We start from the raw sequence: 15,306 nt of genomic DNA on the forward strand, positions 1-15,306 counted from the left end.
TGTTGAGAGCATAGAATTCGCTTCCTTGGGTCTCTCTGAGGGTGTCTCCCGAGTTTTGTTTGCTTCCAGGAAAGATTCCACGAAGAAGTGTTACTTTTTCAAATGGAGGAGGTTTGCCGTCTGGTGTGATAGCAAGGCCCAAGATCCTCGTTCTTGTCCTACACAGACCCTGCTTGAATACCTTCTACCCTTGTCAGAGTCTGGTCTCAAGACCAACTCAGTAAGCGTTCACCTTAGCACAATTAGTGCTTTTCATTGTCGTGTGGAAGGTAAACCGATCTCTGGATAGCCTTTAGTTGTTCGCTTCATGAGAGGTTTGCTTTTGTCAAAGCCCCCTGTCAAACCTCCACCAGTGTCATGGGATCTCAATGTCGTTCCCACCCTGCTGATGAAGCCTCCTTTTGAGCCACTGAATTCCTGCCATCTGAAGTATTTGACCTGGAAGGTCATTTTCTTGGTGGCTGTTACTTCAGCTCGTAGGGTCAGTGAGCTTCAAGCCTTGGTAGTGCATGCTCCTTATCTCAAGTTTTATCATAACAGAGTAGTCCTCCACACTCACCCTAAGTTCTTGCCGAAGATGTTGTCGGAGTTCCATCTGAACCAGTCAATTGTCTGCCAACATTTTTTCCCCGTCCTCCTACCCGCCCTGCTGAACGTCAGTTACACACCTTGGACTGCAAGAGCATTGGCCTTTTATGTGGAGCGGACAAGCCCCTTCAGACAGTCCGCCCAAATGTTTGTTTCTTTTGATCCCAACAGAAGGGGAGTCGCAGTCGGGAAACACACCATTTCTAATTGGCTAGCAGATTGCATTTCCTTCACTTTTATGCCCAAGCTGGGCTGAATCTTGAGGGTCATGTCAAGGCTCATAGTGTTAGAGCCATGGTAGCGTCGGTGGCCCACTTGAAGTCAGCCTTTATTGAAGAGATTTGCAAAGCTGCAATGTGGTCTTCACACATTCACATCTCACTACTGTCTTCAGCAGGATACCCGGCGTGACAGTCGGTTTGGGCAGTTGGTGCTGCAGAATCTGTTCGGGGCTTAGAATCCATCTCCACCCCCTTAGGCCCATTTTTATTCTGTTCCAGGCTGCACTCTGTTAAATGTTTCTGCTTTAGGTCAATCTTAGTTATGTGCTTGCCGTTGGGAGGCCCAATTGACCTTCTTTGTTGTTTTGAGTGAGCCTGGGTGCTAGGGATACCCCAGTCGTGAGAACAAGCTGCCTGCTTGTCCTTGGAGAAATCAAAGATACATACCTGTAGCAGGTGTTCTCCGAGGACAGCAGGCTGATTGTTCTCACAAACCCTCCCACCTCCCCTTTGGAGTTGTTCTTCACCTTGTTATTGCTTTTTGATATAACTGAAGCGGGACTCTCGCGCAACAGGCGGGAAGATGGCCGCGCATGCGCGGTGCGTGCACCCCGCGCTCTGGAAGGCTCTGGCAAAGCTTTGTCTATTTTTGCTTGGGAAAAATTGCCGTTTTTGGGCTGCCGTGGGCGTCGACCCAGTCGTGAGAACAATCAGCCTACTGTCCTCGGAGAACACCTGCTACAGGTATGTATCTTCGCTTTTCTCCCAAAAGACTACAATGTCAAAGCCAAAGCGCGCTTCTTGGAACTTGTGGCCCTTTGGAGAATGGATTCTACCAACCTAGAATGGTGGGAAACTGCTACTTTAATCTGTGAGCCTTGTGGATAGATAGAATTAGCCTTCTTGTTGATAGTCACTGAGATGGTGAGGAGGCTCCAACATTCTCATTTGCACGTCCTCTAGGATTCTGTGAACAAATACTGTCACAGCCTTCTTGGCCAAGATTCTGCCCTGGGTTCTTCTTCCACTTATATCGTAAATGAAATGGCCTTTCTTTCAGTCAGGCTAACTTTATCCTGCTGGGGTACTAGGCTTTCCTGGCAGCATGCATCTGATGATCATGTCCAACAATGGTGGTACATGTTCTTTGCTTCCACAGCTAGGCTGGCTTTCTGTAGCCTAGGGCTGAACCCCTAGTTGGTTCTGAAATCCTCTCCTCTGCCATCTCCTTCTGGTGGCCTGGGCTCCCTTTTCCCTAAAAGCAGTCTTGTCTCCTAAATAATTTCTTTGTGTTTTTCCTTTATGTCCTTGCTAGACCAGTCCAGACAAATGGGTAGTTATACTCATCTAATAGCAGATGGAGACAGATATAGAAAGTAGTTCTGTATGATCTGCACCTGCTAGGTCCCTGCGCTCAGTATATTGTTTCCAGCGGATAGTGGATGTGCGCACAGCTCCCATCTGATATTTCTCAGTCAGCTCCTGACCTGAGGGATCTTCTAGGAGTCAGTCGAGTGAGCAATAACTTCAACCAAAGGAAAGAGGATACATTTAGAGATGTGATGCATTTTTTGGAGCTGGTGGAAACCTGGTAGTGTTGGGTCCATTCCCTGCTTTCCTTCCTTCAATTGGCCTCCTGCCGGTGGTGGGGGTACAGTGGTGCCATAGCCTGTGTGGGTTTTGGAGAGACTCCGTACTCTGGGTTTGGTTTGTGAAAATGCCCCCCCTCCCCCCCAAAAAAAAAACAAACGAACAAAAAAAAAACACCTTATATTAAGTTTTCTTGCGACATTTCTCAGTGGTTCTGTATGCACCAGCCAGCTAGACTAGAGGGACAGCTGTTGGCTCTGGAGAACTCTCATTTTGCTCTCCACTTTTCATGTCCGTTTTTTGGCACCATGTTCTGTTTTTCGGCAGCTATGCGGTGTCTGTGAGGGTCAGCATTTTCTTGCCTGCAGTACTCTTTGTGTTGCAGTATTTCATTTGGAGTCTCTCCTTTTCTACTAACAGGCTTCTCTTTTGGGCAGGTCTTTTAGGTGGTTCAGCTCTTGGTCTTCTTTACACTGGACTATTTTTGCCAAGTGTTACTTTCTTACTTATAAAAAAAAAAAAAAAAAGGTGCACCTGAACAGCTCTATAGGGGGAGCCCTAGTGCTCCTTTGTTTTCTCCTTTAGATTCAGCTTCAGTTGGGGTGATTTTTTTCTTCATGGGTTTTTGTTGTGGGAATTTAAGTTTTTTCAGTTGCTATGGGCAGTGGCTGCATCACTGTCCTTAATTATGCAGGCCCTTTTGGACTGCTCGCATCCTTGAGCTGTTCAGATTGTGAAAATTTTCTTCCTTGCAATTCCGGTTCTCAGGGTGACCGGCTCGGTCTGGGTCTTCTGAGGTTCCCTAGGTCACAGCAGCACAATGTGATAGCTTTAGCAGTTGCCCAGAGGTTTGGACATCTTCTGTTTAGTATTTTGGCAGGCCCTTTACAACTGCGTGTTTTTTTTTCTTTTTTTTTTTTTTTTACAGTTTCCTGATTAGGAAGGTCTCATCCCCTTCCCAGTTCTAAACTCTTGTTTGTTCACAGCTCCAGAAGTCTCTCTTCTTCAACTCTGCTGGCATCTCAGGCTTGTTTTTGCAGCTGCAACATTCTCTTTCAGGTTACTGACTGTTGCGTTTTGGAGAGGCAGTGGTCTTGGTCTCCTGTTTTCAGAGCTCCATTATGCTTCTTTCTTCTGAGTTGCAAATGTCTCCTATATTGCAGAGCTACAGCAGTCTACTCTCGTATGAGTCGCAGGCATCTCCAGTAGTTCAGAGCTTCTGCAGTCTCTTCTCTTCTGGGATGCAGACATCTCCTGTGTTTGGGAGCTACAGCAGTCTCCTCTCTGCTGAGTTTTGGACATCTTCTGTATTTCGGCTACAGCAGTCTCCTTCAGAGTTGCAGAAATTGCCTGTATTTCACCCTGAAGCATTCCACTCTCTTTGGAGTTGTGCATATTGCCTGTATTTCATGCTACAGCAGTCCCCTCTTTTCGGAGTTGCAGAAATTGCTGTATTTCACGCTACAGCACTCCCGTCTCTTTGGAGTTTTGCATATTGCCTATATTTCACACTACAGCACTCGTCTCTCTTTGGAGTTGCACATATTGCCTGTATTTCATGCTACAGCACTCCCTTTTCTTTGGAGTTGCACATATTGCCTGTATTTCATGCTACAGCACTCCCTTTTCTTTGGAGTTGCACATATTGCCTGTAGTTCATGCTACAGCACTCCTCTTTCTTTTGAGTTGTGCATATTGCCTGTATTTCACACTACAGCACTCCCCTCTCTCTTTGGAGTTGCAGAAATTGCCTGTATTTCACGCTAGAGCACTCCCCTCTCTTTGGAGTTGCACATATTGTTTGCATTTCAAGCTGAAGCACTCCCCTTTCTTTGGCGTTGCGCATATTGCCTGTATTTCATGCTACAGCACTCCCCTGTCTTTGGAGTTGTGCATATTGCCTGTATTTCACGCTACAGCACTCCCCTGTCTTTGGAGTTGTGCATATTGCCTGTATTTCACGCTACAGCACTCCCCTCTCCTGTAGAGTGGTAGGCTTACATTTCTCTGAATCTCCTATAGGTCAGCAAGTCAAAACTCCTCGCCTGCCTCTGTATCAATAAAGTTGCAGTTACGCTGTTTTCCTCTATCTCTCTGGGTTGCAGATGATTGTGTTCTGGCCATCCAGCATTGGTCTCTTTGAAGCGGTGGTCCGCCACCATACTTTCTCTGGCTTGGTTCTGAGAAGGGCTCCTCTGGCCTGCACTGGACCTGTATGGGCTAGGTTGGTGCCTGTAGTGCTTCACCCCTTCAAACCCGCAAGAACCTGTTCTGTTTTCATGTGTTTTTCTTCAGGCCAACCTGCTTCAGGTCAGCAGGGCTGTGTTGTGAAAATGGCGGCCGTGGCTTCCTGTGGCAGCCTTGTGAGATTGCCGTGGGAGGTAGTGGCAGTCATTTTGGGATTGGAACTGGCATGGGCAGGAGCAGTCCCCAGTCAGGGGAGGCACCACAGTTTTGGTTTTGGCTATGGTTCTGGCCGAAACAGAGTAGCAAATTTCGTCCATGGATTCATTTTCAGTCAGCCTCTAATGGAAATACACACAATATTTGAATTTAAATTGTCTTGAGTACCTACTGAAGGAATGATTTCAATGCAATCCCTTCTAGAGGCATTGGGATATTAGATATTTAAAAAAATAAGGCAGGCCAAGAGAGACTTTGAAAAGAAGCTTTCACCTAGGTTCTGAGATTCTGCTGCCAGCCTGCAGGGGCTCAGCTCCTGATGCAGTTTTGCTGGGGTGATGTGACTTCCTACCAGTTCAGGTCAGTGTGCATCACCAGGCAGGCTAACCATGTAGGTTCACACCATGGCTGCTGCTTCTGCCAGAAGTCATTTTATTCCTGTTTGGATTCCTATATAACACCAGTCATTGTTTTGGGTTCTTTGTCAGAGCTTGGTCTGCAATACTTGGAGTGGAGGAGTGGCCTAGTGGGTTAGGGTGGTGGACTTTGGTCCTGGGGAACTGAGGAACTGAGTTTGATTCCCGGCACAGGCAGCTCCTTGTGACTCTGGGCAAGTCACTTAACCCTCCATTGCCTGCCGCATAGAGCCTGCCATGAGTAGGAAAGCGCGGGGTACAAATGTAACAAAAAAAAAAAAAACCTCAGTTTTGTTTTGTGCTTTGGCTGGTTGAGTCATGCTGGATCTTACTCATCTCATTAGATACTACTACTACTACTATTACTTAGCATTTCTATAGTGCTACCAGGGTTACGCAGCGCTGTACAAGTTTAAACATGGGGAAGGACAGTCCCTGCTCAAGAGAGATTACAATCTAAAGGTAACAAGCTATGTAGTCAGTGTAGGTATCATGAATAGGGAAGGTGGTTAGGCGCCAAAAGCAAGGGAGAAGAGATGGGCTTTGAGTAAGGACTTGAAAATGGGCAGGGAGGGCGCATGGCGTATGGGCTCGGGATGTCTGTTCCAGGCATAAGGTGATGCGAGGCAGAAGGGGCGGAGTCTGGAGTTAGCGGTGGTGGAGAAGGGTACAGATAGGAGTGATTTGTCCTGAGAGCGGAGGTTACGGGTGGGAACATACGGGGAGAGGAGGGTAGAGAGGTAATGGGGGGCTGCAGGTTGAGTGCACTTGAAGGTCAATAGGAGAAGCTTGAACTGTATACGGTAGCGGATCGGGAGCCAGTGAAGCGACTTGAGGAGAGGGGTGATATGAGAGTATCGGTTCACGCGATAGATAAGACGTGCGGCGGAATTTTGGACAGATTGAAGGGGGAGATAGGTGGCTATGCGGGAGACCAGCAAGGAGAAGGTTGCAATAGTCAAGACGAGAGGTAACGAGCGAGTGGACGAGGGTTCGGGTGGTCTGTTCAGAGAGGAATGGGCGAATTTTGCTAATATTATAGAGGACGAAGCGACAGGTCTTAGCTGTCTGCTGGATATGGGCAGAGAAGGAGAGGGAGGAGTTGAAAATGACTCCGAGATTGCGGGCTGAAGAGACGGGGAGGATGAGGGCGTTGTCAACAGAGACGGAGAGTGGGGGAAGAGGAGAGGAGGGTTTGGGTGGAAAGACAAGGAGCTCAGTCTTTGCCATGTTCAGTTTCAGATGCCGGTTGGACATCCAGGCGGCGATGTCTGAAAGGCAGGCCGAAACTTTGGCCTGGGTTTCGACTGTGATGTCGGGAGTGGAGAGGTAGAGCTGGGTGTCATCGGCATAGAGATGGTACTGGAAACCATGTGATGAGATCAGCGAGCCCAAGGAAGAGGTGTATATCGAGAAAAGAAGCGGTCCAAGGACAGATCCTTGAGGAACCCCAACAGAGAGCGGGACGGGGGTGGAAGAAGAGCCATTAGAAAATACTCTGAAGGTGCGTTGGGAAAAATACGAGGATAACCAGGAGAGGACGGAGCCCTGGAATCCGAATGAGGACAGTGTGTCAAGAAGTAAATTATGATTGATGGTGTCAAAGGCGGCAGATAGGTCGAGGAGGATAAGGATGGAATAGTGACCTTTGGATTTGGCAAGGAACAGGTCATTGCAGACTTTAGAGAGTGCTGTTTCTGTTGAGTGTAGTGGGCGAAAGCTGGATTGAAGCGGATCGAGGACGGCCTGAGAGGAGAGGAAATCAAGGCAGCGGCTGTGGACAGCGCGTTCAAGTAATTTGGAGAGGAAGGGTAGAAGGGAGATGGGGCGGTAATTGGAGGGACAGGTGGGAGTCAAGTGATGGTTTTTTGAGAAGTGGTGTGACTACAGCGTGCTTGAAGGTGTCAGGGACAGTAGCAGTGGAGAGAGAGAGGTTGAGGATGTGACAGATTGAGGGGTTAACTGTAGGAGAGAAGTTGGTAAGCAGATTGGTGGGAATGGGATCAGAGGAACAGGAGGAGAAGGAGGCCAGGTTAGGTTGGTTGAGGGAATGGGTTAAGAAGTCACAGGGAGGAGAAGGCTTGGAAGTGAATTCAAGGTTTATCTTCTGCACTTTATCTCGGAAGTAGTCAGCTAGTGTTTGAGGAGAGAGTGAGGGAGGGTGGGAGCGGAGGGCACTTTACGTAGGGAGTTGAGGGTGGCGAAGAGGCGACGAGGGTTGGAGCCAAGAGAATTAGTTAATTGAGAATAATATTCCTGTTTGGCAAGGAATAGGGAGGACTGGAAGGAGGATAGCATGAATTTGTAATGGGTGAATTCTGACAGGGTGCGAGATTTCCTCCAGAGTCGTTCAGCAGATCTTTAATGTTGCTCAAGTCCTTGCTGGATCTTGGCCTTACTCATGTCTTGCCTTTCTTTGAGTGCTCTGCACTTGTCTCCCTCTTGGATTCCTCTGCCTTCTGGTTCTCACCTCTGGTTATGGGTTTGGTCAACAAAGACCTAGTAGTTGCTCACACCAGAGTTCTCAACCCGAAGGGAAGATGGGGTTGGTCTTCTGCCTGCAGCAGCTATCTTCCATAGACCCAAGGGGCCATGCCTTTTGGGGAGCCTGTCTATGGACCTAATCTGCTTACCACTCTTGGTGCCTCGCCCGATAAGAATGGTCATATTTTCAAATCAAATAAGCCTGTCAGGGTGTGCTGAGGGTGGACAAGGTAATGAAAGCAAAGAACTCTACAGTTTCAGATTGTTTGGCTCATGGGGCTATTTGCCCCCTGGGATCCATGGATTTTTCTAGTACATAGGCTTGACAGTATGTCAAATAATTTTGATAAGGCATTGTTTGCATGCTGCTACATTGACACTAGTAGTGGTAGGGAAAGGTATGCAGTTCACTGTGCATCAATGGAGAGCCAAGTTGGAATATATTTATAAGAATGGAGAAGTCAACTGCTATTCGGAGTAAATCTTGGCAAAGTGGGAGAACATTTGGGGATCTCTGTGAGGCTAATTATGTTTACCACTTCATTTGTAGTTTATAAGGTTGTAGTAGCCTTGGATGGGGGAGGTTATCATATTTGTTTATCTTGTTTCTTGGGGATGGGGGAGGTGGGTGTTTAGGGGGTGCAGTAATTTGGTCTAAAAATATTAAAATTTGGAGGTCAGACTGTATAAGAGAAAATTCACTCTGAAGCTCTGCTTAGTGTTAGGTTAAGGAATTTCTAACAAATGTTAAGTTGTGTCACATGATATTGTTCCAATTAAGGCCACCTTTAAATAAAATAAATAAAGCAAAGAATTAGTTTTTCTGCTGTCTTTACTGAGGAGTACATTGATGTTATGTGTATCTCTGGAACCTTCTTTGATGATTTGGAACAACTAAATCAAACCATTTGTAAATCTGGAAGGTGCAAATTGACAAACTGTAGAGTAACAATGACCGAATGGTATTCACCTAAGAGTTTTGAAAGAGCTAAAATGCTGTAAGCTATCATTTCAGTTTGGCCAGAGGGAGGCCAACACGTTGCTCCTTTTCTAAAAGGGCTTCAGAGATGCTCTTGGAAATGTTATAGACAATATTACTGGCTATATCAATTACAGCTTCTTGGGAATGAGTCAGAATGAATTCAGAGAAGACAGGTCTTGCCTTGGCAGTTTAATTGAAGAAAATGTTTAAAATGTTTTGAAATATGTTTCTTGAAGGTAATATAATGTCCTGGAAGTTCTATAACATTCAGAAGGCAAATCATATTCCAATAGAGTCCCGATGATCTGAGCTTCAGTTATGACATTCTGGATTTACCATTGGTTGGTAATTGTGCTCTGCACCCTCCGCCCCGTCCCTTCCTGCCACACAGTGCATGCCACCCCGCCTCCCTCCCCCAAGGCTTATCTTATAAGCCTTGGTGGTCCAGTGGTGTAGTTGTCGCAGGAGTGATCCCCAGTAGCTCCTGTCCATGCCGGCTCCTATCTCAAAATGGTCGCCATGACCTCAATCTTGTGAGATTGTAACGAGGTTTTGGCAGCCATTTTGAAAGCGGAGTCAGCATGGGCAGGAATGACTGGGGATTACTCTTGCCCCGAGCACCAGGGCTTATAAGTTTAGCCAGGGGGAGGGGATGGGGAAGGAGGGAGTCGAGCGAGGAAGGAATGTGGTGACAGATTTAGTTCATACATCTACACATCTCTCTATATTATCCAACATTTTGGTTATCCGACAACCCGTATGTCCTGTTTATGACAAATAATTGACTCTGCTTACTTTTATGGTAGTTTGTTGTGTCCATCAAATGTCAAATTAAATTAATCATCTTTTCTGCATTGTAGAAATTGCCAGGAGCAAAATTGTATCAATGCCTCAGGGGCTTGTGCTGAAAAAAATGTTGAATTTATGTCTTTACAGAAGAGTAGCAGCTCAGAGTCCTTGAGTGATAAGGGTTCGTCTGAACTGAAGAAAAGCTTTGATGCGGTGGTTTTTGATGTACTCAAAGTTACACCAGAGGAGTATGCTGTAAGCAACCATTTTATTTAAGAAAGTTTTCTAATCTCATTTTTTTCTGTGTGCATGATTAGTTCAGAAACATGTTTATTGCATGTTTTTTTTTTGTGTCCAGTGATGTTCAATTGATCCATTTGCTTTTCTGCTAGCACCTCATATGAAGAACTCTTTGTAATAAGACAGACACTGTTCATTATCATCCTACTAGGCCAGTTCAGACTTATGGGTTTATGTCTTCTTACTAGCAAATGGAGGCAGAGACTTGAGGATTCCGATGATATCAGTGTAACAGGTGGTGCAGCCAGGAACATTCTGTTATTTCTCTCCCTTCAGCAGATGCTACAGGTGGACTGGTGTAGCAATTTCTTTTTTTTTCCCCTCAGCATTTGGGGCAGCCTCTATGAGCTTGGTCTGTGGCTGTTGGCTGTATGGCTAGAGCACTGGTTGAGATAGAGGAGAGCTGTTAGTTCCTCCTCAGCGGCTCAGAGCCTTTGACCTTTGGGTCTATGCTCCATGTGCTGGGTTGCATTGGGGCCCAAAGGGCAAGTCCTTCCTTCCTTTCTTCCTTCCGTCCCTCCCCCAAGGGACTGTGGAGAAAAAAGACATTTATTCCAGGCTTCCATCTGCAGCTGCTGCTTATATATTTCAATAAGGCCTTAAGGAATCTCAACATTGTTTGAGTAAACCTCAAAAATGTCCACCACAACTGATTAGCTTTTCTTTGAACATTTATACAGTTTTCTGAGGATGAGCAGGACACTGTATTTCACATATGGACCATGTCATCTCATGGAGCCCAATGTAGAGCACTTCCCAGCAACTTTCTTGAGGCCTTTGGAAGACTGTGCCATGAGCCTTCCCACCACTGCGCAGAGCCAGACAATCTTGTTCATTGCACAGAGCAGTGAGGATGTTCTTGCCCATTGTCTTCACATCTCGTGACTTATTTTAGCTTGCAGCCTTTGTTATTTTCATACAAGTGCTGCACGGAACTAGTGTTCTTTCTTGTAGTTTCTAGTGTTAGAAACTCACTTCTTTATTTTTCCATGGCTCATTGGCCCCCCCTTAAGCTTCAGCACTCTGATCAGGGTGAATTTTTGTTATTTTTCACAATTGAACTGTTTTGATTTTTGCTTCAGCTATTTTTCCTAACATGTCCCAGAAAACTCCCAGCAGTTTAAAAAAGTGTGACCAGTATACTAGGACCTTGTCACTTACCGACACTCATACTTTGGTGTCTCTCATATTAGGGGCCCAATCATGATGTTTCTTTTTGTAACCTTTTGGCATATGTTAAAAAGAACCATTCCTTGTCATCAGCAGCAGATGACTCCATTACGAATGGGTTGTGTCCACCTACCAGCAGGGGGAGATAGATGACACTGAAAACCATAGTGCCTCCTGGACGGCTAGCCCACATCTGCCTCTCAGTATTCTCTATCTCCCAGCAGGGTTGGACGCAGTTTATTCAGTTCCTTCAAGAATCTGCCTGGGGTGGCTCCTGTGCTTTTGCCTGTTGTATCAGGGGTGTTGTGGCTATTGCAGCTCCAATTTAAAGGCACATAGGTTAGCCCTTTCCCTGCCTTCCCCTTCCCCCTATGTGGATACAGGCATATAGGTTTGCCCTGTCTCTGCCTTTCCCACTCTCTTCTGTGTGGATGCAGGCACATTGGTTCATCCTTTCCCACTCTCCTGGACCTCCGAAGTGCCTCTGTAGCTGTTGCCTCTAACTTTCCTTACAGCGTTTAAAAAAAAAGAAAAAAAAAAAAGATGCGATGCGCTTGTTAGCTCTGCGATTTTGAGGCTATCTTCTGTCTGTGCAGCGTGACCGGTGCTCTGGGACTCGGTCTGTTGAGGTAAGAGCGTCTTGTAGCTCCTCCGGGGAGGGCCTGCGATCGGGGCATTTTTGATGCCAATCCGCCATTTTGAAATTTTCCACCGTTTTCGGCGATGGCTGCGGAGGTTCTTAAGCGCTGTTCACGTTGTGGCAAGCGCAGATCAGCAGCGGGGCTCTGTAAATCGTGCTCTTCAGATGTCAGAGCCGGCACGAGCATGGCGAATGATGTTTCTTCCCGCTCGGTGGAGCTGGCAGCGGGCGCCATTTGGATGCGCCGCATGGCTCGACCCCCGCGGGAATGGAGGGGTCTGAGGCCGGAAGGGAGTCTCGGATGGAGGCTACCAGAGGAGCTGCTTGCCCCGGATTGGAACCGGGAGGCCAGGGTGAGCCTTTCTCCCCTGAGTTTGTGTTGCTTTTACATAAAGCGTTCGTGTTAAAAAGAGCTCTGCTGCAGATGTCTGACTCTGCGTTGCTACCTGGTTCCCCTCTGGTGGAGGCTGGCCCTGGATTGCCATCAGGCATTCTTTCCCCAGACAGTTGGCCGCATGACAAGCGTAGAAGGGTACATTCCCCTTCAGAGAGTGGCGCACCCCCCCCCCCCCCCCCCCCCCGTGGTCGGGCTGTGGCAAGTCTGAGGGGTCTGGCAGGCCTTCATGGTCTGAGGAGCCAGAGGAAGGTACCGGATTGCCACTGGATCCAGATGATCCCGCCGTGGTTAGGATTTCCCACTGTGAGGAGCTGCCAGCGCTTGTTTCTGACGCCTTGCAGGCCCTCTCTATTGAAGATTCTGCGCTTGGCGAGGCCTCCGCTGGTAATCCGAGGATGACAAGTACTAAGAAGCCTGTTCGAGCCTTTCCTTTGCATGACTCCATCCAAGAGCTTATTTTGGCTCAATGGGCTGACCCTGAGGGGCCTTTGAAAGTTGCCAGGGCAATGGGGCACTTATACCATCTTAGTGAGGAGCACTTGGCATGCTTGGCCGTGCCTAAATTAGATGCCCTAGTCACGGCTGTGACGAAGAAGGCTACCCTCCCAGTAAAAGGAGGGGTCGCCCTGAAGGACATGCAGGACCGATGGCTGGAATCAGCAGTCAAACAGTCCTTGGAAATTTCGGGCCTAGCCTTACGGGCGTCTGTGTGCAGTTGTTATGCTGCTCGAGCCTGCCTCGCTTGGTTGCAACAGGCAGTGGAACAGCCCGGGGATGGAGTGGAGCCCTTTGTGGAGGTGGCACCGTGGATGGAGTCAGCCTTGTCTTTTTTGGCTGACGCCCTTTATGATCTGGTCAGAGCCTCGGCTAAACAGATGTCTGTGGCGGTGGCCGCTCGCTGCCTTCTATGGCTACGGCATTGGGCGGCTGACATGGCCTCTAAGCAAAGGTTGGTGAAGTTGCCCTTCCAGGGCCTTCTCCTATTTGGTGAGGAGTTGGAGAAAATTGTCAAGGGCCTGGGGGATGCTAAACCCCAGCGGCTACCCGAGGATAGGCCGCGGCCTTCTTCCAAGGGTCAGGCGGTTCCCTCCTCTTCCAGACCTCACTTCCATGAAGCTAGAAGGTACCACCCGGGGCGTTCTGCTGGGTTTACTTCGCGTGACCGTTTTCAGCAGAGGAACTCCTTTCGCTCGGACAAACACTCCGCAGCGGCCGGTTCAAGGCCTGGATTTCATGGGCGACCCTCTCAATGATAGTGCGGCAGCCCACTCCTCAATTCCTGCAGTTGGAGGACGTCTTTCCCTCTTTCTCCAGGAGTGGGTCAAGATTACCTCAGATCAGTGGGTTTTGGACCTGATCAGAGACGGATACAGATTGGAATTAGATGCCCCGATGAGAGACATGTTTTTGGAGTCCCGATGCGGCTCTGCTGTCAAACGGACGGCGGTAGAGGAGACCTTACAAGTCTTGTTGCACCTTGGAGCGGTGATCCCTGTGCCTCCCGCCGAACACGGCTGCGGTCGTTACTCCATTTATTTTGTGGTGCCGCGAGAAGGCGGGTCTTATCGGCCCATTCTCGACTTAAAGAAAGTCAACGAGTCACTAAGAGTGCGGCATTTTCACATGGAAACCCTGCGCTCCGTCATTGCGGCGGTTCAGCCAGGAGAGTTCCTCACGTCTCTGGACCTGAAAGAAGCTTACTTGCACATTCCTATTTGGCCCCCGCACCAACGATTCCTCTGGTTTGCAGTGTTGGGAAAACATTTCCAGTTTCGGGCCTTGCCTTTTGGCCTCGCCACAGCTCCCTGAACCTTTTCCAAGGTAATGGTGGTGGTAGCTGCCTTTCTCAGGCGAGAGGGTATCCGGGTTCACCCGTACCTCGACGACTGGCTCATCAGAGCGGACTCTGCAGAAGAGAATCGTCATGTAACAGCCAGAGTGGTCTTAGTACTTCAGTCTCTGGGCTGGGTCGTCAATATACCCAAATGTCACCTGACCCCCTCTCAATCTCTAGAGTATTTGAGGGTTCGGTTCGACACGGCCTCGGGGTTGTTGTTTTTTTACCTGAGCAAAAGAGATGCAAGCTTCAGACCCAGGTTCGTCTGCTCCTGAGAATGCCTCGCCCGCGAGCTTGGGACATTGTCCAACTCTTGGGGTCGATGACGGCCACCCTAGAAGTGGTGCCTTGGGCGAGAGCGCACATGAGACCGCTGCAGTGTTCCCTGCTTCAACGTTGGTCTCCCATTTCCCAGGATTATCAGTGCAGACTCAGTTGGCTCCCTGCGGCCTGACTCAGCATGGAGTGGTGGCTCTCAGACAGCATGCTGCGGCGAGGAATGCCGTTAGCGCTCCCCGACTGGTGCCTGGTGATAACCGATGGCAGCCTGAAGGGCTGGGGAGCTTATTGCCAGGAGAGGCATGCCCAGGGTCTGTAGACACTCGAAGAATCGAAGTGGTCCATCAATCGCTTGGAGATAAAAGCAATTTTCCAGGCGTTGCTGGCCTTTCAATCGACCTTGGAGGGATTGGCTGTCAGAGTGCTGTCGGACAATATGACGGCAGTGGCCTACATAAATCGTCAAGGCGGAACGCAGTGCAGAGCACTGGCCGCGCAGGCCGCTCAGATTTGCCATTGGGCCGAGCTGCATCTATAGTTCCTGTCAGCAGCTCATATTGCAGGTCAGAGCAACGTACAGGCTGATTATCTGCGCAGACACTACATCGACCCAGCGGAGTGGGAGTTGGCAGACAAAGTGTTCCTTCAACTCTATGCCAAATGGGGAACGCCTGTAGCGGATCTGATGGCGTCGAGCACAAATGCCAAAGTCCCGTGCTTTTACAGCAGACGGAGAGATCCTCGCTTGGCGGGGTTGGGTGTCTTGGCGCAACCTTGGCCTCTGGGCCTCCTATATGTGTTCCCGCCTTGGCCCTTGATAGGGCGAGTACTACTGCGAATTCGGCTGCACAAGGGAGTGGTGATTCTCATTGCCCTGGATTGGCCCTGGTATGCAGACCTCCGGCGGATGCTGGTGGAGGCTCCTCTTCCTTTGCCTCTGATACCGAACCTGTTGACGTAGGGCCCGGTAACCATGGAGGATCCTTGCCACTTTGGTCTTACGGCATGGCTATTGAGAGGGCGCAATTGAGAGACAAGGGCTATTCTAATAAGGCCATCTCCACTCTCTTGCAGGTCCGCAGGTGGTCCACTTCCGTTGCGTATGCCCGGATTTGGCGCCAGTTTGAGGCTTGGTGTGTTCCAAAGGCGATCACTCCTATGCGGGCTGCTGTCTCATCGATTCTTGACTTTTTCCAGGATGGTGTACAAA

At 48.7% G+C, this 15,306-nt stretch overlaps 1 protein-coding gene across 3 annotated transcripts in view; it reads left to right on the forward strand.

Annotated features, from left to right (window-relative positions):
* RALGPS2 (Ral GEF with PH domain and SH3 binding motif 2) overlaps positions 1-15,306 on the forward strand; it is a 677,704-nt gene that overhangs the window by 84,571 nt on the left and 577,827 nt on the right. For all 3 annotated transcript variants that reach the window (XM_030206437.1, XM_030206439.1, XM_030206438.1), the window contains one exon: positions 9,621-9,728. In XM_030206437.1, coding sequence (XP_030062297.1) covers positions 9,621-9,728 — 108 coding nt within the window. The remainder of the gene's footprint in view (positions 1-9,620; positions 9,729-15,306) is intronic.

The sequence above is a fragment of the Microcaecilia unicolor genome, chromosome 6 (assembly GCF_901765095.1).
Source record: "Microcaecilia unicolor chromosome 6, aMicUni1.1, whole genome shotgun sequence".
Classification (NCBI taxonomy): Eukaryota; Metazoa; Chordata; class Amphibia; order Gymnophiona; family Siphonopidae; genus Microcaecilia; species Microcaecilia unicolor.